Raw genomic sequence first — 20,085 nt, forward strand, 5'->3', positions numbered from 1 at the left:
CTAACCCTAAAACCAAGTCTTAACCAAGTCCATTGAAAAGTGAGGACCGGCCAAAATGTCCTCATTTTCCCAAATGTCCTCACTCTGTGAGGTCTATACTTGAATTGGTCCTCACAAAGGTATAAGTACAAGTACACACACAGTATGTAGTTTTACAGCAAGTAAAGTTAAAGAAGCAAAGAGCTTTAAAGTTGACCGTGTGCGTCAGGAGAAGAGTTGAAGTTTACAAAAATACAGATGTGAGCAAAATAACAGAAAACACAAAGAAGAGATGCATGTTCTTTGTTTCTGTGCAACTTTTTCCCTCGAGGAAACAATAAAGCACAAATAGTTTGTTCTTGTAACATCTTATGATATTTATCTTAAAGTATGTATTTATATTTGGCTTCAGTACTCTGCCTTAATTTCTTGTGTCCATTAGCAAATACTTCTTCACAGTGACAGATTTGTAGTAGTTCAGTTGGTGAGACTTGAGATCATTAATCCATCCGTCAATCTATCTATTTATCTATCTATCTATCTATCTATCTATCTATCTATCTATCTATCTATCTATCTATCTATCTATCTATCTATCTATATATCTATCTATATATCTATCTATCTATTATTCTGTAAAATGACTTTTTCCATGAGGAGCTGTGTTACCTGAGCTGTATCTTAGAAGGAGGAGGAGACAGGATGTGAGTGACACATAGAGGAGGAGGAGGAGAATGAGGAGGAGGCTCCTGCTGGTGTATATCTGTAGAGAGGAGTTCCTCACGTTACTAAGCAGAGGTCTGTAGGGAGGTGAAGACACAACAGAAGAGAAAGAGGAGAGTCACAGCACCATCATCAGGAAGCATCTTCACTCTGACTTCATTCTCTCTATAGAAGCTCAGATCCTCCTCCTCCTGGTCAGACATGTGTCGTCTGGCTGCAGCTCTGCTCGCGGCTGTGGCCGCTTCTCTCTGGTGCGGAGTGATGAACCAGCCGCTCAACAGCCGACCCATCATCGGTAAGACTCGGCTTCATGCGTGTGTGTGTCGGTTGGTTCTTATGTGATCGAACATAGAGAATGTTCGAGAAGAGGAGTGTGTGTGTGTGTTACTTGATTTATTACTATAGTCAATGCACACTATATCATTTTGGGTTTTGGGTAGGTTTCATCAAGTCTTTCAAATAATAGACTTTCGTGTGAAAATGTGGAAGGAATCTGTATATAACCAGAATTAATTAGACTTGATTCATCCTGTAGGAAATTCTTGTGCCAGTTTGCTTCAAGATTACAGTCGCAACAATAAATAACACAGTAAACTCAACATGATATAGTGAACAAAGCCCCTGAGTGAATATAAGGGGAAATAAGGCATATAGTGTATTGTAAATGAAATAAAAATATTAAGTGTATACAGAGTAATGCCGAACCAGTGTCTAATAGAAATAACACGAGAAATGAGAATTAAATGAGTAAAAAGTAGTATCGCACACAAGTGGTAATACTGCACATGGAAAAGTAAAACAGAATAATATTGCATTAGTTATATTCAGATACATTTGCCAAATGCTCATTAGAGAATATTTTGTAACTTTGGGAACTGAACCTTGTTCTTGACATTTACTGTAGATGCCACCAAAGTACTTTAACTCATATGAAAAAAAGTTGCAGTGATGATCAAAGCAGCAGACTAACGACACCTAAAAACCCACCAGCTATAAAAGAGATGTGGTTCAACTTGAAATATGTTCATGATACTGACATTTTACTGTCACAAGGAAGTTCTTCTGGTTTCTAATGAAGAAGTCAACAATCTATTCTGCATTTTGTGATGACATGTCCCATTCACAGCATTACGTTCCCTTTGCCTACAAGAAGTAGTTTTTACCTAAATTGTATTTTCAAAGTGTTTAAATACCAAATGAACACATAAATCTTTGTAAATGAGGTTTGTCTACCACTTTAAATCCGTCATCTTGCACTGGAGTTGAAATCAGGGGACAGGTCTGTTGCTGCTGGCGATGCAGTGATGCTCTATTTGTTTTTCCATGATGTTTGTCTAAATAACAGAGCGACACATGTCTTTGAGCGTTTGCTCTCGGCTTTGATGTTACACACTGTCCCCAGGCACTAACTGTCCCCAGGCACTAACTGTCCCCAGGCACCAACTGTCACCAGGAACTACACAAACACAAACACATGACACCAACAACACTTCTAACACCTCAGTCTGAGTCACAATGTTTGTTTCTGGGCACAAGACGCTGATTGAGTGAAGAAACATTAATCACCATCACGATCTTGATGCACCATCACAATTCTTGTGATACACAACTTCTCTATGTATAGATCCATGGGATATTTGTGTATGTGCGTTAACTGTCTCCTGTCCTCTGTAGGTGTGTTGGCACAGGAAACCCCTGTAGAACAACATGAAACTCTGGGCTCATCTTACATCGCTGCTTCCTATGTGAAGTTCCTGGAGTTAGCCGGAGCCAGAGTCGTACCTGTCAGGTAGAACAACTATGAACAAATTATGAACATGTGATACAAATAAAAAAAAAGGTTACAGTGATGTCTGACTGTTTCTTCTGCCAAAGAAGAGGAGTGAAGTATTTTGAGCTGGTTATTGATTCAGCATTAGCATCAATGGGGGTTTACTTCAGAAATAAGTTAAATGGTTTCGTAGAACTGAAAAATCTGATGTTAAACCTGAAGTTAGCCAGATATCCTCATATTGTGTTTTTTATTACAAGCACAGGGTTTTATTTAAGTACTACTGCAAGTTACAAGTGTTGGTTCTTACAACTAATGTACATTTTACATAACCTCACTCCCTGACATGTTTATCTAGAAATTCCTCTTGACAAATATTTAAAGAGTTAAACATCCGACCTTGTTGACAAGTCGGATTCTGATTTGCCTCTGGCTCACAGACCTGTCAGTCACGGTGGTGCTGTGTGATGTGGACGGAGAATATATATGCTGTAAAAATGTATTTCCCTGCAGTTGGAATAATGTTGAGTTTGTATTACAACAGCAAACAGTGATGATCCCTGAGTTTCCTTTACAGGTTGAAATCAGAAACGTTCTCACAGCTGCTGCTTTGAATCCAGATTCATTCATTATGATTCAAATCGTCTTTGATTGATGGTTAATTGTTTTTTTTGGCCTTGATTTGTTTTTCTATCCATCAGAGTAAATCTCACAGAAGAAGAATATACCAAGATATTCAACTCAATAAACGGGTGAGTTAAACACTGTTTACTCTGCGTATGTCAAGAGTGTAGATGCTCCTAATTGTTATGTCTGATGTGAAATCTTCTTGAATCATATGTGTACACATGTGAAGTGTTTCAGAGGATTCAGGCTTCATCTCAGTGTTTAACATGGAGCACGGTCTCCCTGCAGGTTTGTGCTGCCAGGAGGAGGCTTGTGTCTGGAGACGTCGCTGTACAGTCAAACCGCTAGGTTTTTCTACAACTTGGCTCTGAGGGTAAAACACTCGTATAACTGAGTTGACCCAAGATGAAGTGACATCTGACACCGATTAGATTAACATTATCTACAGCTTTATCTCATGTTCTTGTTTGTTGTCAGTTGTCCTTTTGTTCGGTATTCGTAGGTGTTTATATCGTCCACGAATCTGCTTCCTTCACCTTCTCTCTCCTCCCTCCTCTGCAGGCCAACGATGCCTCCGACTATTTCCCCATCTGGGGATCTTGCAGGGGCTTTCAGCTGATGAGTGTCTTGGCAGCGGGGGAAGACCTGCTCACACTCACTGACACCCAGGCTGTGGCTCTGCCTCTCAACCTCACACGACGTAATGTCCACTGTCCTCTGCTCTGTTAGCCTCCTCACATCATGAACATTTTCTTGCCTTTTGGTTTAGATTTGATTTATAGGACTTTTCACTTGTCCACCTGTACCTCAAGTAGGATTTGAACTTCATCAACTTATGATTATCCTTAAATGTGTACTACAGTGACATGAAAGATATTGCAGTCGTCCGTTTGTGGCAAACTAAGTTATACTTTGAGGGATGATATGGACGGTTCTAATGTGAGCTAAACACAATTTAAAGCCATAGATGAGAAATGAACCCATGATCTTAAGAGGATCAGCACCTTTCCTTCTTGCTGATGTGTTTACAGTATCCATGTATGTGGTGTCTGAAATGCTATGTGTAGTCTTCCCTTTAAAGGAAGTCTATCCTTGGGTTTGAGGCCCCCAGCTCCTAAGAAAATCTGAAGAATTTTAGGTTGTTTGAGAATAACTGAATGTATACATTAGAGCATTAGACCACGGCTCTAACTGACACCCTAAATTTAAGCTGGTGCTATTCCTTTCCTGACACCGGACAATCTGGAGGAAAGCCAGATGCATTTTCTTTAGGTTCACGCAAACAACTCTCCTATATAACGAGGAGTTGAAGTTGCCTCGAGAGAAGAGATTCATATTGGCTCCGAATCTCTCTCCAGGCAGCAGAGAAGATTCACATTGGCCCCGAATCTCTCTCCAGGCAGATTGCTTTGCTTGTATTGATGCTGAACTTTTTGTATTAAACTTTTATATACAATCAAGACGGTGTCATCGGAGATTCCTTCATCATCTTCACATCATCGCAACCCCAATATACGACAAGACTTGGCGTCACGAACTTCGGACGTGCTGTGTCCTGCGGCATCGCCGACAACTTCAGCGGACCTACTCCCGCACCAAGCCGGCAAAAGAAAAGGGTGAGCATTTCTCACATTATTGGGCGCTGGTACGTTCGTTGCTGCTGTTGTGTGCTGCTGTTTGGTCACACCGTAAATGATTCATCTGTGTGGGCATGTCATGATGTGTTGCTGTTGAGTGGAGCTCCGTTCTAAATTTGATTTTGTTGCGTAGTGCACAACGCAACAGGGGGGAGTAGAATAGAGAAAATATAAGGGGAGTAAAAGAAAATGTAAAGTACTGAAGATAGTACAGAGTTAAAGTAAAGGTGTAGAATAGTCTGATTAGTAACGATAAGGTGAGCTAAATAACATCATGCGAGATTAATGAAGAAAGGGCCCTCATCTTCTTAACGGTAAGACATGTGTAGATTAGACGCTGCGTGAAAATAGACTTTAAGGAATAGTCGGATTTGGTCTAAAAAGAGTAAGTAATAATCCTGGGCCCAGGAGTAATTGGTAATGTGTAAAAAGATGTGAAAATGGATAAGGTAAAAGGATAAAGATAAAGGAATAAAGTAAAAGGATAAAGATAAAGGACTAAAGTAAAAGGATGAAATAAGAGTAAATGCTTGTAAAGCAAATAGGAATAAAGGTAAGGATTAAAGAAAAAGCCGCGGATTTGACCAAGCCCTCAGGGAGGCGATTCTAAATCGGCCTAAATCCTAGAAAGTCACTAAGTGAATTTCAGGTCAGTTCAAGGAACTGGAGATGTAGAAATAACATTCAATTGTAAGTTTTCAGTAATAGTTGACGAACAGATGCTTGAATTAACCTCTCATTGAATAACTACACCTCAAAAGGTAGCATAAATTTAGATTTAAAAGGATAAGGAAGGAGCGGCTAAAAGCATGCTATAGGAAAAGTATGAATGAGTCGACTTAAAACTTTAGGACTGGATGCTGTCTGTGTCTTTGGAGTGATGCCAAAGTTCTCTGTGTGTGTGTGTAAAATCAGCTGCCGAAGTTCTCTGTGTGTGCGTAAGATCAGCTGTTGGAGCTCTGTGTGTGTATGTGTGTGAGATCAGTTGAGAGCGCTTGATCTGAGTGGTTTGTGTTGCTGTGTTGGTTTAAATTGAATAAATACATGTGGTTGAGTAATAAAGAGACTTACTATTTTATAATATAAGATATTTTGTTTTTAATCTGTTAAAGAACATTCATGAGCCCTATTGATGATAAAGGGACTTTATGATTTGATTAAATACATGAGCCTTTTTTGGGGACGCTTCAAATATTTTAATAAACCTAATGAGCCTCTGAAAGGGGGACATAATGATTGGTTAAACATGAGCCCCAAAAAGGACGTTTATAACTATTAAGAGAAATAAAGAAATCAGTGAGGATGTTTTGTGTGCATAAGCATGGATAAAACAAGAGAGTATTGGGAAACACTGCTTGGGGATAATAAAATACTATTAAAATTTGAGATGCTATTAGGGTGAATTAAATTTTATATTGATGATGTCTGGTATGTGACTGTGCGCTGATGTTTGAAAAGTGGATGACTTCTGTCTTAGATAAAACAGATCTAATGTGTTGGCAGATGTGCATAAATGGTATTGAATTGTTATTTTGCTGTTATAAGGACTTAGTGGGATAAGATATTAAGTTTCTGTCTGTTTTTTCCCTTATCCACCTATGGTGTGTAAGGGAGAGGAGAGAAGAGAGACAGACGATAAGCGGAGACGCTGACCAGTGTGTCCCAAGGAGCGATACTTGCTGTGTGCGCCTCCTGATTCCAATCTGATTAAGGCCAGTGCAGTTTTATCCACAAACTCTTTAACCTATATCTGCATTTAAACATATGTATGCCCACTCATTTATAGTCATTATTATTGATAGATATTAGTTTTCTTTGATTTAAATGCTGTTATAAGGATATTTCTCAATTTGGGGGGTGTTGGAGGAATACCTCAGTAAAGTGAGAAGATAAATTGAGCGAGTTGGGAGATCGTTAAGGTGTTACTTTTTTATGGTTCTGGGTTGGTTGTGATTGATGCTTGTGTGACTCTTCCTGGATTTGTTTGTTTTTTTTTAAACATTCAGTGGTAGAACATCTGGTTTTGTATGGTTTGTTTATGAACTCCTGCCACTTCTCCTACATCATGTGTTTCTCTTACACTAAATTGACTTAGATAAACATTTCAGTATTGCCTGATATTCATTAAGCAACTTGAGACTCTCTGAGTTGTTTCCTTTTTAGCAGAAAACTACCATTGTCTATACTTGGACTAATCTGAGCTATCAGTTTTTGTACTTGTACATTTTTACCTTTAGTGCATTAGTACATCCATCTGTCTGCATATATATGACATCTCACATGCTGTAGTTTTTTAATAGAGACGCTTGGCAAAGCACTGACCAGTTGATGCATTTAATTAATTCATGGAGTATGATGATTTGATTTAAACTCAATGCTGAAAGTTGCAAAAGTGAATTTGCTGTCTGTGTATGGTTCATTCTGATTTGAGCTTCATTGATAATTCAAATTTGTGTTTGATGATTTGAGGTGAATGTGTGTGAGTTTGATGACAATTAGGTGGTTGTCTGGCTGTGAGTGGGAGCACATTCTGTGATAGTTTGTCCCTTGTTGGAACGCTAGATTTTTTGAGCTTTAATTCTGATTGGCTTTTCTTTGTTTGCAAGACATTGAGAAAATTGTGTTTATAATTTGATAGATTGTTTGTGTGCTGAGTCAACATTTTATGTGGACTTATTGTGGTGATCTTGCTATTATATCAATAAGTGCTTGATTTCTTTAGAGTTGGCAAATTAATTTCATTTTCTCTCATTGATTGTGATAACGTGGTGGTTTGTTAGAATCAATTGAGCAATTAATTGATTAATTAATTGGTTTAATTAGTTAATTAATTACTTGGTTAGATCAATAAATTAATCATTAAGCTCGATCAATTAATTAAATTAAAATTAGATTAAAAAAATAAATAAATAAAAATAAATAAAATAAAAAAGTAAAGTGATCCAATTAGCTTTAAATTGTCCTAGTCTCAATAATTCGATTAAAATACAATAAGGGGATATAAAAGCACCATTAAAATGTTTAAAAAGGACATTAAAACTTCAAAAGCAATCACTCCGGTTGATATAGTACAGAAAAATAACCCTTTAATTAAAGGCATAGGCATCGTAAAGTTATCAGAGAAATGGCATAAGCGTTGGCCTGATATTGACCAACCATGGCCAGTTCAGGGGACTCTTAACCCTGATGTAATTAAAATAATGCAGGTTCTTGTGTCTACATATAAGGCAAACCAAAAGAAAGGAAAAAAAGGGGCAAAACGTAAAGAAAAGAGACAAGTGGAGCTCGGCATTCTCCAGTTGTTTGAAAATGAGGGACAGAAACTGACAAAAGCTGCAAAGGATAACAGAGACAGAGGAGCAGAAGAAATAGGGCAAAATGCTAAAGAAACAGAAAAACTGATGATAGAAATCAGTGCACCGTTCTCACATACGGATCCAGTGAAGAGACCCCCACCTTATGAGAAGGAGGTGAAGTTCAAGGATGTCTATCCCCAGCTCCCAGTGATCAGTCAGGAAGGAAACTATCGTGTCAGAGATGATGATGACCGAACGATAGAGATGGGAAAAGCGGAAACAACCATAAGGATGTATCCAAGCTCCAAAAGTAAGAGGAAAACGTCAACTCTGGAAGCCAGAGGTGGACTAAGGATGAGGAGGATGGACACCGGAAATGATGATAATGATCAGAGTGACTCGGAGCAGATGATGGGTGGATATGACCCTGAAGTCAGACGGATGCTGGCTAGAGCGGAAAAGAGAGGAGATATAACCTGGAGGACAAAGGACTTGGGAGATGCTAGCTCCAATGAGACTGAGAATGAAGACAGCGATGGAGATTGGGAAACCAGAGGTGCTTCATCTTCAAGAGGGTTTTCTCCAGGGACATCCAGCACCAGAATAGAAGACCACAGAAGGGTTCTGGATGAAGTTGAAAGAAGCATAGACCAATGCCTTTCAAATTTGGATAAATCCACCAGACCAGGAAGCAGAGAAACATTAGAGAACCAATTGGAAGAGCTGCAGATACTGAAGAAAAACTTGCAGAAAAAAGAACCCCAAAAGAAATATTCACTGCGCTCAAGGAAAGGGAAGGTACCTGACAAGATGTGTCCGGTGATAATCCGAGGACAGAGTTTAGAGTACAAGCCTTGGCAGAGTACAGATATGTCTGCTATACTTGAGAAGTTGCCTACACTTCAAGATGGAGCACATCCTTGGATTTCGAAGTTGGAAGAGATTATGGTGGGAACGCAACCCGCTGTAGGAGACATTAAGAGACTCTTGGCTAATCTCCTTGGGGTCCCAGCTATGGAAGAGATTCTACAGAAAGCAGGACTGACTCGACATGTGGGGACTGCTGTGAATGATCCAGAGCTGTTTGCTGCAAGAAGAGGTCGAGTGTGGAGAGCGCTGAAGGATACATTTCCAACAAATGTACATCCGGACAATATTCTTATTGAGCCATTGGGACAGGAAGAGAACCCGAGGGCCTATGTGTCAAGAGCCCATCAAGTGTGGAGAAATGTTACAGGAAATGATCCAGACCTAAATCAGATGGAGCAGTCAATTTTGCGAGCCAAATTACAGAAGGGGCTGCCCATTCCAGTGAGGAGCAAACTAGCAGAGGTGGTTGGACTTGGAAGCATGGCAAAGGGAGTGTATACAGATCACATAGCCCATCAAGTGGAACTCTATAGGAAAAAGGAACATGATCAGAAGGAACAGGACCAAGAGACTCTCAGAAAACTTAATCAAATCCAACTGGTAGACAACAAGAAGAAGGAGAAGAAGCAAGCTTTGGTTATGCACAGTCAGCCTCCACTGAATCAATCATCACCACGTCCACAGCCGGAGCAGGTTCAGCTCCAATCGCTGCAACCACAACCAGTGGTTCCAGTTGTTTCCTTCCCACAGCCAGTTTCTGGTCAAGCGCAGACCTGGAGAGGAAGAGGTCAAGGAAACTTCAGAGGAAGTGGAGGACGATTCAATCAAGACTTCCAACAGCTACCAGAAGTATGTTATAATTGTGGACAGGCTGGCCACTTTGCCCGGGAGTGCAACAAATTAGGAGGAAATTTCAGAGGAGGAAACTTCAGAGGAAACTTCAGAGGAGGATACAGGGGCCAATCAAGGTCATTCAGGGGACCGGTGAACCCATACAGGGGCCCGGAACCAGGATTCTAGAGGTGCCCAGAAGATCCGAAAGGGGGGTGTCAGCTGGTAGTGTCAGGACCGGAGAAAGATCCAACAATAGTGGTGAAAGTAAATGATCGACCATTGGAAATGATGGTGGATAGCGGAGCTGCTTTCACCTGTATTCGGCCTAAAGATGCTACACATCTCCCCATGTCTGGTCAATTGATTAGGACAATCGGATTTGAGGGAGTGAAACAGCTGATTCCTCTTACAGAACCAATTGAGCTCTGCTACAAAAATTTGAAAACTACAATACCTATACTGGTATCAGAACATACACCAATTGCACTTTTGGGAAGAGATGCTCTATGTAGACTGAACTGTGTAATAAACTGTACATTGGAAGGTTGTCTGGTGGAGGTACCAGATGATGCAATTCACCAATTACCGATGACAACGGAGACTGATGCCTCTTCAGTCTTTTGGATTGGAAATCTCAGTCCAGATTTTTTGGAACCAGCTGAATTGTGGAAGAAGTTTATCATAGCAAACATGCCTGATGCGAAGCCTCCAGAGTATCCATTACACTGTACGCTTAAGTATTTCAAAGATGAGGCCAAATCAAACTCAGAAGAATGGTTGAGTCGACAACCAAAGCAAGTTCAACTCAGCTCGAGCTGTATAATCTTGGGACCACAAGGAGCAGCTATGAAGATAAATAAAGATGACTATTTGGATAAAGAGTTTGATATCAAGAAGAGTGCACCACATGTGACCTTGTTGGTGTCTGATGACTATGAGCAGAAGCATATAGGAGGAATGATGACAGAAGCAGAGGAAGCTGTTTTTCGACCGGTGAAAGAGAACCTTGCCATCTGGAAAAGTGAAGATCAACGATTTATTAAGATTATGATCTCTGCTCAAGGACAAGGACAGCCACAAACAGTGCGGATGACACATGAGTCGATCTGCAGTGTTAAGGAGAGCTTAGACACTATGAGAGAGGAAATGCTGCAACAAGTTCCAGAATGCTTATGGTCACGACATAGTACTGATATTGGACTTGTGAAGTCAGCTCAACCGACGAAAGTTGAACTCCGACCAGGAGTCAGACCTCCTTGGAAGAACCAGTATCCACTAAAAGAAGAGGCAATCCAAGGGATTGAACCACAAATTGAAGGACTTCTGAAAGCAGATGTTCTAAAGATAACACAGAATCCTCAAAGTAACACGCCTTTGTTACCTGTGAAGAAGCCAGATGATTCTTATCGCCTGGTACATGATTTGAGAGCAGTAAATGAAGTAGTAGCTGATTCTCCAGCAGAAGTGCCGGATCCGCATACTTTGCTAACTCAAATTCCTCCGGATTCAACACATTTTACAGTATTAGATCTATGTGGTGCCTTTTTCAGTGTTCCACTTAGTTTAGAAAGCCAGGGTCTATTTGGGTTCACATACAAAGGACAATTTTATGAGTATAAGAGATTGCCTCAAGGGTTCAAACATAGTCCACATATTTTCAATAAAGTATTGAAAGATGATTTGGCAGGGATAAATCAGGAACTAAAAAGCACTGTTGTTCAATATGTGGATGATATTATCATCTGTTCACCAGATAAAGAGACATGTCATAAGGATTCGATTAAACTACTACAGATACTGGCAGAAAAGGGGCACAAGGCCTCTCAGAAGAAGCTGCAGTACTGTCAGGAGAAAGTGGTTTATTTGGGTCAGACGATAACAAAGGGACATAGAAGCATTTCTGATAGTCAGTTAGAAGCTATTCGAAAGGCTCCAAAGCCTAGAACAGTCAGAGAAATGATGACGTTTCTTGGTATTGCTGGCTATTCCTCAGCATGGATAGAGGATTATGCTAGTTTAACAGGACCGTTGAGAGCTATGATTAAAGATACTGGCAATAATCAACTTCATGGTAATATTTCCTGGACACAGGAAGGCCTTTTGGCATTTGAGACTATCAAACAGAGATTACAGGAGGCTCCAGCATTAGCACTTCCAGATTACACTAAGAACTTCTTGTTGTATGTGTCCACTTCTTCTAGGGGTAAATATGCATGTGCAGTTCTTTGTCAACCAACAGGAACGGGGACAAGTCCTCAACCTATTTCTTACTATTCCACTGCTTATTCAGAAGTTGAACTGGGACTACCACTGTGCTACAGAGCAATGGTGGGAGTTTCTTTAATGTATGATAAGGCGTCATCTGTCACAATGGGTTATCCGGTAACAATTCTTACACATCATAGTCTCAGAAATCTCTTGAACTATGGTAAATACACATTGACTATGTCTAGGTTAAGAGACTATCATAGGCTTTTAGAGCAGGAAGATGTCACCCTAGCCAGGTGTGTCACGGTGAATCCAGCTGAGAGTTTGCCAACCCCAGAGGATGGTGAACCACATGACTGTTTGCATGAAGCAGAAAAATACTCTAGACTTAGATCAGATTTGCAAGCCCTCCCTTTGCGAGAGGCAGATCTTGAGTATTGGACTGATGGATCTTGTTATCGTGTGGGTGATAAATTGAGTGCTGGCTATGCAGTGGTAAAAGCCCAAGGAACGGGATTTGTTGTTGAGAAGGCTGAAGTAGTGCCACAGCCTGCATCAGCGCAACTTGCTGAACTAGTGGGGCTAACTGAAGCATGTTTGTTGGCGGAAGGTAAGCGAGTGACAATATTTACAGATTCTGCGTATGCACATAATGTGTGTCATTTGTTTGGATCAGTGTGGAAGAACCGAGGGTTTAAGAAAACAGATGGTTCTCCAATACAACATCACGATCAAATAATGAAACTGTTGCATGCCATGATGAAACCTAAAGAGATAGCGATAGCTAAATGTGCAGCACATAAAACCGATGTATCAAAAGTCACACAAGGAAATAAAGCGGCTGACGAAGCTGCAAAGGCAGTCACATGTGCAGATAAATTGGGAAAGATATTTCTAGTCACTCATGAAGTGGACTTAGAAGAAAAAATTACACTTAGAGATGTGATTTTAATGCAGGAAACTGCTGCTGCGACTGATAAACAGCTTTGGCTAGACCGAGGTGCAATCCGAGATTCTACTGGACTTTGGAGAAATCATGAGGGGCTGATAGTAGCACCTCCAGACCTGTTAGGTCTGATGATTCATGAAGCTCATGGGTTAGCTCATGTTGCAAGGGGGGAAGTTAGGAGAAAAATCACAAAGGAGTATGGTTTTTGGGCACCATACTTGCTTGAACAAATTGACTATGTTATAGGCAGATGTACCATCTGTCTGAAAAATAATATTCGGAGGGGTGTTCCAGTACCTCCTGGTTACATTCCAACTCCGAGAGGTCCAATGCGTGAGTTAGTAGTGGACTATGTTGACATGATAAAACCAGTTGAAGGAAAAAGATACATGCTGGTTGTTGTGGACAGATTTTCACGATGGCCTGAAGCTTGTCCAACCAAGCGGAAGGATGCTCAGTCTGTAGCTAAATTTTTGTGTAGAGAAGTCATAAGTAGATGGGGACTTCCAGACCGAATTTCTTCAGACAATGGCAAAGAGTTCGTGGATAAGACGATAAAACTAATACTGCAAAAACTAGGAATTAAACAACGTCTTGGTGCAGTCTATCATCCGCAAAGTCAAGGAATGTGTGAAAAGATGAATGGTGTTTTAAAAAATCGCATTGTTAAAATCTGCCAGCACACAGGTCTAAATTGGATAGCGGCACTTCCGCTAGCATTAATGGTGTGTCGCTCAAGTGAGCTGCGTGATTTGCATATGACACCTCATGAGTTAATTACAGGACGACAAATGCCAACTCCTTGTTTGCGTACGAGTGGAAAGGGTCCAAGCTTGGCCCTCTTGGAAGATGAAATGCGAGCGTATGTTACATATGTGGCTAATCTGCATAAGAGAATATCCACTTATGTTTCTGACAGGCAAAGAAAGGAGGAGGTACAGCAGAAGCTTGATGAGCAAAAGAGGTACACAGTACAGCCTGGAGACAAGGTGTTCGTGAAGGTATTTAGAAGAAAGTGGTATAACGAACGCCGTGAAGGACCATTTGTAGTGGTTCGCAGCACTGGAACTGCGGTCCAGGTTAAAGGGTCTCCAACGTGGTATCATTTGTCTCATTGTGTTAAAGCGCCAAAAGAACAGGCGCCACGCTTACAAGGCCGAGATGTTAAGGGCTCAAGAGAGCCAGAGGAAAATGTGCAAGAACATGCTACAGAAGGAGAGATGCATGAAACTCTCCAGAGTCAAAATCCAGAAGAGGAGATTGTCCATGTTGTGGACAATACTGATGATTCTGTGTACATTTTTGATGATGCCGGTAATGACTCTGCAGTTAATCGACAGGAAAGAAGATTCGATGATATCGATCTTCAACATGTCCCAGAAACAACAGAGTCCATTTTTGCGAAGCACAAAACGCCAAAGGTTTCAAAGGGGGGTGATTCCGCTGCAAGAGGATTCAGATATTCAGCTAGACGAAGGAGTCCAAGACCGATTCGGAAAAGGGTTACACCAAAACGATACGAGAGTTAGGGTTGAAGTAACCTTAGGGAAATCGGTTCAGCTCCCATGCCAATGCACAGGAGAAAATAGTGGCGAGGGACAGCTTAGAGTTCAGTGGGAAGACGGTCATGGCAGAATTTTAAACCTGTCAAATACATCACCATTAAGAAAGTATGTGCTAATTAATGATAAGAGGAGACTGAAGATTGAAGGAGATTGTAGCATTTATGTGATTAAATCCCAGCAGGAAGATCAAGGTGATTATAAATGCTCTTTTTATGATCCACAGTTTCTGAGTAAAGGGTCAGAGCTGACATTAAGAGTTAAAATAGTGACTCTAGTGGTCATAGATGGAAAGAAGAGTTCAGAACTCCAAGTTGTTGGGGAATCAACTAGTGTTAATACATCAACTGAGACTACTACTATAGCTATGACTTTGAAGGAGAATGATGTAAAATCATCTGTTCCAGATCTGAACACAATTTCAGATGTGGATACTAAGTTTTTCGACTCTGACTGGACACCAGAAGATATAACTGATCAATACCATACATTGCAGAAGAGAGACACTGAGTGGAAAGCCTTTGGATTTGATTCTTCTGTGTTACACATTGCAGACCCATGGGCAAGTAGGAACTTATGGTTCCAACAGTTAACTCATTCTGTAAGATCGGTTAAAAAATTGAATTGTCCATGTATAGTAAAAGTTCCATCACCAGGCACATGGCCTTCAATTTTAGAGACGGTTCCAGAACCACTAACCAGTGTGTGCCAATCGTATGCACTTTCATGGTTGTTGTATCAGCAGCGATCAGCAATAGATATAGTGATGGCTTGGTCAGTTCATCTGTTTAGACCTAGATTCAATTGTTCTTGGTTAGGAGAATTACCATACATGAATTTACTTGGTCAACAGGAAAACATGATAACAGCGGTTCCTGAATCAATGGATGTATTATCCGTGAGAGCAGACAGCTGCTTTTGTTCGAATAATACTTATGATGGACCTGGGATGTTTATGGGAATATCAGACTGTGACGGGTATATGATGAACCTGGGTATGCATGACCGTGATTCTATTGACAACTTGCATGAAGTGACTTTCTATGTGCCGCATCAGAAACGGCGTAGAACATTGATGGTGCGACACCAAATTTTGCCTGGAAATGTCACTATAGGCAATTTCAAGGATATTTGGTGGGTTTGTGATAATAAGGCTTATATATTTTTGCCATATGGATGGACGGGATGTTGTTACATGGCAACATTGAAACTTCCATATGAGGTCTTTGCTGTCCAGAAGGGACAGGTACCTGATGAAATCCAATCTGATACTATTTCCAGTAGTAGGAAGAGACGAGACTTGGCACAGTTTCATAATTTGGAGTCCTACCATTGGAGGATAAGCCTAGCAGAGAAATGGGGTATAGGATTCTTTCCATGGTATGGTGTGACATTTTTGGCAGATCATATTGATAATATCACTTACACCCTACAGGGTTTTGCGAATGAAACCATAAGAGGTTTCGACTTTCTGTCAAATACTCAAAGGAGCCACAGATTGACATTGTTGAAACATGACATGGCACTTGACTACATTTTGGCCAAACAAGGTGGCCTATGTGTGGCTTTAAACTTGACTGGTGACGCTTGTTACACTCTGATTCCTGACAGTTTTGACAATATGACTAGTGTGGTAGATGCATTGAAGCTTATAAGAGATGCATTTGGTGCGTCTGAAGGAGCTGGATGGTCTGCAAATAGTTGGCTGCAGGAAAAACTAGGACCTTTTGGAGCCGTATTGGTTCAGGTTTTGGCAGCACTTCTTATATCATTGAGTGTGATGTTTTGTTTTTGTACGCTGTTGTTGACCTTTGCGAAGGTTATGATAATGAGATGGGTAGGAGTTGTGATGCCTGGGGACACGACTCAGATGCCATTATTGCATGAAACTGATGTGGACATTGATGTGGAAGTGGTAGTAGGAGGTGAATTGGTGGAAACATATCCATTCTGAATATTGCATCCGCCTATGTTTTTGGTATTTTTCTCTGTTGTTGCTTTGTTATTTAGAAATGTTTAGATATAGAATGTTATTATGAAAGGGGGGAAATGGAAATAGTGACTCATAATTGGAAATAATGTGATGTCATGAATTATACATTTCTATGCATTTGATTGTTTCTGCAAAAGATACTGTTTGGTGTTTTCTTTTCTTTCCTCCTAGAACGATATTGGGGGATATGCTGAAGGGATTAAGACACTCAAACATGGACAATAAGAATGGACTGAAGGACTCTGAGCAAGGACACTGTGATAACATGTCTAGAAGTCACCACACCATCGACACTACACTGAGAATCGACGCTGCGAAGGAGCTGCAGTGTGATACGTTCTTATGTCTTTTCTTATATATTTTTGATTATATTGTTGTAATCTTTGATAATGCTAATGATAATCTTAGTGGAATATAAATGTTTGACTTAGCTTTTAGTTTTTACTTTTATTGCATGAGTAATACTTAACTTCTATAACATTTTCTTTTACAATATTTTTTGAAGAATGATGTTGCTTGTTACTTGGCGAATATATTGGGACCTCAGATTCTTTTGATTGTTTTGATGTCTAGGGATATTGGGGCTAGGCAAGGACAGGTCCATTGGAAGGTGCGATGGGTCGACCAGCCTGAATTTGGACATTTTTTGATTTTATTTCTCTGAGGTTTCCATATGTATTTGTTTCAGTAATATTTATATACAGATTATTAAATTCTTCATTTTTTTGATTGGTTTGGAGTACTACGTGTGGCCGCCTAAGGCAGAGGGGCCGTGAGAGAATTTTCCTGTCTTGATTGATTGAGGGATGTTTCAGGAAAGATAGCTGCCTGACAGGTTTTTCACTCTCGCACTCCATGAAGTTACTTAATGTTGCTAATTCACAAATTTAAACTTATGTGTTGTAATTTTTGTTTTTCGAGACTCTGCGTAGTCTCGAAGGGGGGAAATATGTGGTGTCTGAAATGCTATGTGTAGTCTTCCCTTTAAAGGAAGTCTATCCTTGGGTTTGAGGCCCCCAGCTCCTAAGAAAATCTGAAGAATTTTAGGTTGTTTGAGAATAACTGAATGTATACATTAGAGCATTAGACCACGGCTCTAACTGACACCCTAAATTTAAGCTGGTGCTATTCCTTTCCTGACACCGGACAATCTGGAGGAAAGCCAGATGCATTTTCTTTAGGTTCACGCAAACAACTCTCCTATATAACGAGGAGTTGAAGTTGCCTCGAGAGAAGAGATTCATATTGGCTCCGAATCTCTCTCCAGGCAGCAGAGAAGATTCACATTGGCCCCGAATCTCTCTCCAGGCAGATTGCTTTGCTTGTATTGATGCTGAACTTTTTGTATTAAACTTTTATATACAATCAAGACGGTGTCATCGGAGATTCCTTCATCATCTTCACATCATCGCAACCCCAATATACGACATGTACATTTGGATAATATGGACAGTTCCCCCGTTATTTAAACACGTTTTTAAAAAACAACATCTTTTTTCTTCCTGATAATTTGTGACACATTTTAAAGACACCATTTATTTTACCTGAACAACACTTTACCACATGATCATTTCACTGGGTTAAGACATGTTTTTATACTGGAGTATATTTCACTCCCTACTATAATATACATTGAGTTCTTGCAAAGTTAGTACAGCAGGTTTTTATTTAGACAGCTGAGGTGGGAATTTTTTTTCTAGGAACAGCACTATACAATTAGACATAAGAACAAATTGTCCTACTTGAGCTGTACATTCAAAGTGTGCATTGTGTTTAATCCACAGTCTCCTCACTCACGGTGTTGAGTGTTGTATGTTGTGGGCGGATCAAATGCAAATGAGACACACCATCACACTTAGTGGTGTAATCAATATGAAAGTTTAATTTTAAGTTCTACTAAGTTTTCCGCAGCTACAGTTGTGGCATTAAACTCTACGAGTGATGATATTAAGTTTAAGGAACCTGGTCTGTCACTCACTGACTCCAGTCATAATGTCCAGCTTCAATCATGTTAAAGTCAAATATGTAACAGCTCCTCCTGCCTCACCACAAATCTGTGTCCGTCCTGCAGAGGCCTATTCCAGCCGTCTGTTTAAGAGTTTCCCCAAAGATGTGCTGAGGTCTCTGGCCGAGGAAAGCATCTCTCCCCACTTCCACCAGTGGAGTCTTTCCACCAAGGTATTTTCTACTGCTCCTTAATCTGTTTTCCACTTTATCCTTTTACATAGAGCCTGACAGGGTTAATCTCAACTTTTTGTAGAGACCAACACCTTTCCACTCGGCCACCATGCCACTGTTTGATGTTTGACATGGAATCAAAGTAGCGTCTCCACAATGAATAAACATTATTTTGGTCACCACTAATCAGTTATCAGGTTCAATCGTCTTTTAACCTTGAGTTCTAATCATTGACGCCCACCACCCATACGACACTGTATGTTCCTGCTAAAAACAAATTCAGAGTGTTTAAACGTTATCAATATTAAATCTGTGAATTTCAGAACTACAGCGAAAATGCCAGGCTGAAGAAGTTTTACAAGGTCCTGTCCACTAACCACGATGGGAAGACAGAATTCATCTCCACTATGGAAGGTACCTTTCCTTGGGGGACACTCAACTTGTGTGATGAGTGTTTGCTGAACAATGAATCAACAATAACACAATAATTTCAACATTTTGATTATGATGTTTAATGATGATGTAGAAATGATGAAACAGATTAACTGACGAGGGCAGCGATCACATTTTCATTATTCTCTACAAATACTGACTGTAATGTTTCAGTGTATGAGCAAGTCTGTCTGCTGACAGTGTCTCTGGTCGTTTCCAGCCTACCAGTACCCATTTTATGCACTTCAGTGGCATCCTGAGAAAACCCCCTTTGAGTGGATCGAAAAGCCGGGGATGATTCACTCCAGCTCTGCAATAAGAGCCGCCTTCTACTCTGCCAGCTTCTTCGTCTCTGAAGGTAACGTGTGAGATCCACAATATATCCAGATCTCTATGGCATCACTGGAATAATTTCTCCTTCAGCCACACATTCTCAAATTTAGTCTCAGACTTAATCGGTTATGAATCAAATAAATCACTATATTCTACCTTTTCTGTCTTTTGTTCACTTCCTTTCCTTTTCCCCTTACAGCCAGGAAGAGCAACCACCGTTTCCCAAGTCTGGAGGAGGAAGAGAGAGCGCTCATCTACAACTTCTGTCCCCACTTCATGGGCTCGAGCAACATCTTCGTTCAGCGCTATTTCTTTGATTGATGGACGCGAGGAACATCTTCAACCTGATGAAGTCACTGAGAGCAAAACCTCAAACGAAACATCAACAATGACCAACTTGAGATGATTTGCTGTATATTAAGATCATCAATAAACTGCCACACATATCATGTTAATGCTGTTACATTATCTCACAATATGACCTCTGCTGACAGATTTTAATTTCATCTACACTTGTTTGTTAGTTAGCAGGATTAAGCAAAAACTACTGAAAGGATTACAATGAAACTTGGTGGAGGGATGTGGAAGGGATCAGGGAAGAACTCAATAAATTTTGGTTTGAATCCATGAAGTGTTTTGTACTGCTTTATTGATGGATATTTAAAAAAATATAAACTTGATGCATAGATACCA

General features: G+C 40.3%; 2 protein-coding genes across 2 annotated transcripts; both read left to right on the forward strand.

Annotated features, from left to right (window-relative positions):
- The first annotated feature begins 749 nt into the window (after positions 1–749).
- LOC138411394 (gamma-glutamyl hydrolase-like) lies at positions 750–20,023 on the forward strand. The gene is made up of 9 exons (XM_069531494.1): positions 750–997; positions 2,377–2,491; positions 3,175–3,225; positions 3,389–3,473; positions 3,662–3,800; positions 18,521–18,627; positions 18,951–19,041; positions 19,280–19,417; positions 19,592–20,023. The coding sequence occupies exons 1-9, from the start codon at positions 904–906 to the stop codon at positions 19,711–19,713; spliced, it is 942 nt and encodes a 313-aa protein (XP_069387595.1). The 5' UTR covers positions 750–903; the 3' UTR covers positions 19,714–20,023.
- Positions 3,807–12,716, forward strand: LOC138411390 (uncharacterized). Its single transcript, XM_069531490.1, has 2 exons — positions 3,807–4,716; positions 6,348–12,716. Exon 2 carries the CDS (start codon positions 7,755–7,757, stop codon positions 9,921–9,923), a length of 2,169 nt encoding a protein of 722 aa, XP_069387591.1. The 5' UTR covers positions 3,807–4,716; positions 6,348–7,754; the 3' UTR covers positions 9,924–12,716.
- Positions 20,024–20,085: the final 62 nt, after the last annotated feature.

This window comes from Paralichthys olivaceus, chromosome 2 (genome assembly GCF_024713975.1).
Source record: "Paralichthys olivaceus isolate ysfri-2021 chromosome 2, ASM2471397v2, whole genome shotgun sequence".
Lineage (NCBI taxonomy): Eukaryota > Metazoa > Chordata > Actinopteri > Pleuronectiformes > Paralichthyidae > Paralichthys > Paralichthys olivaceus.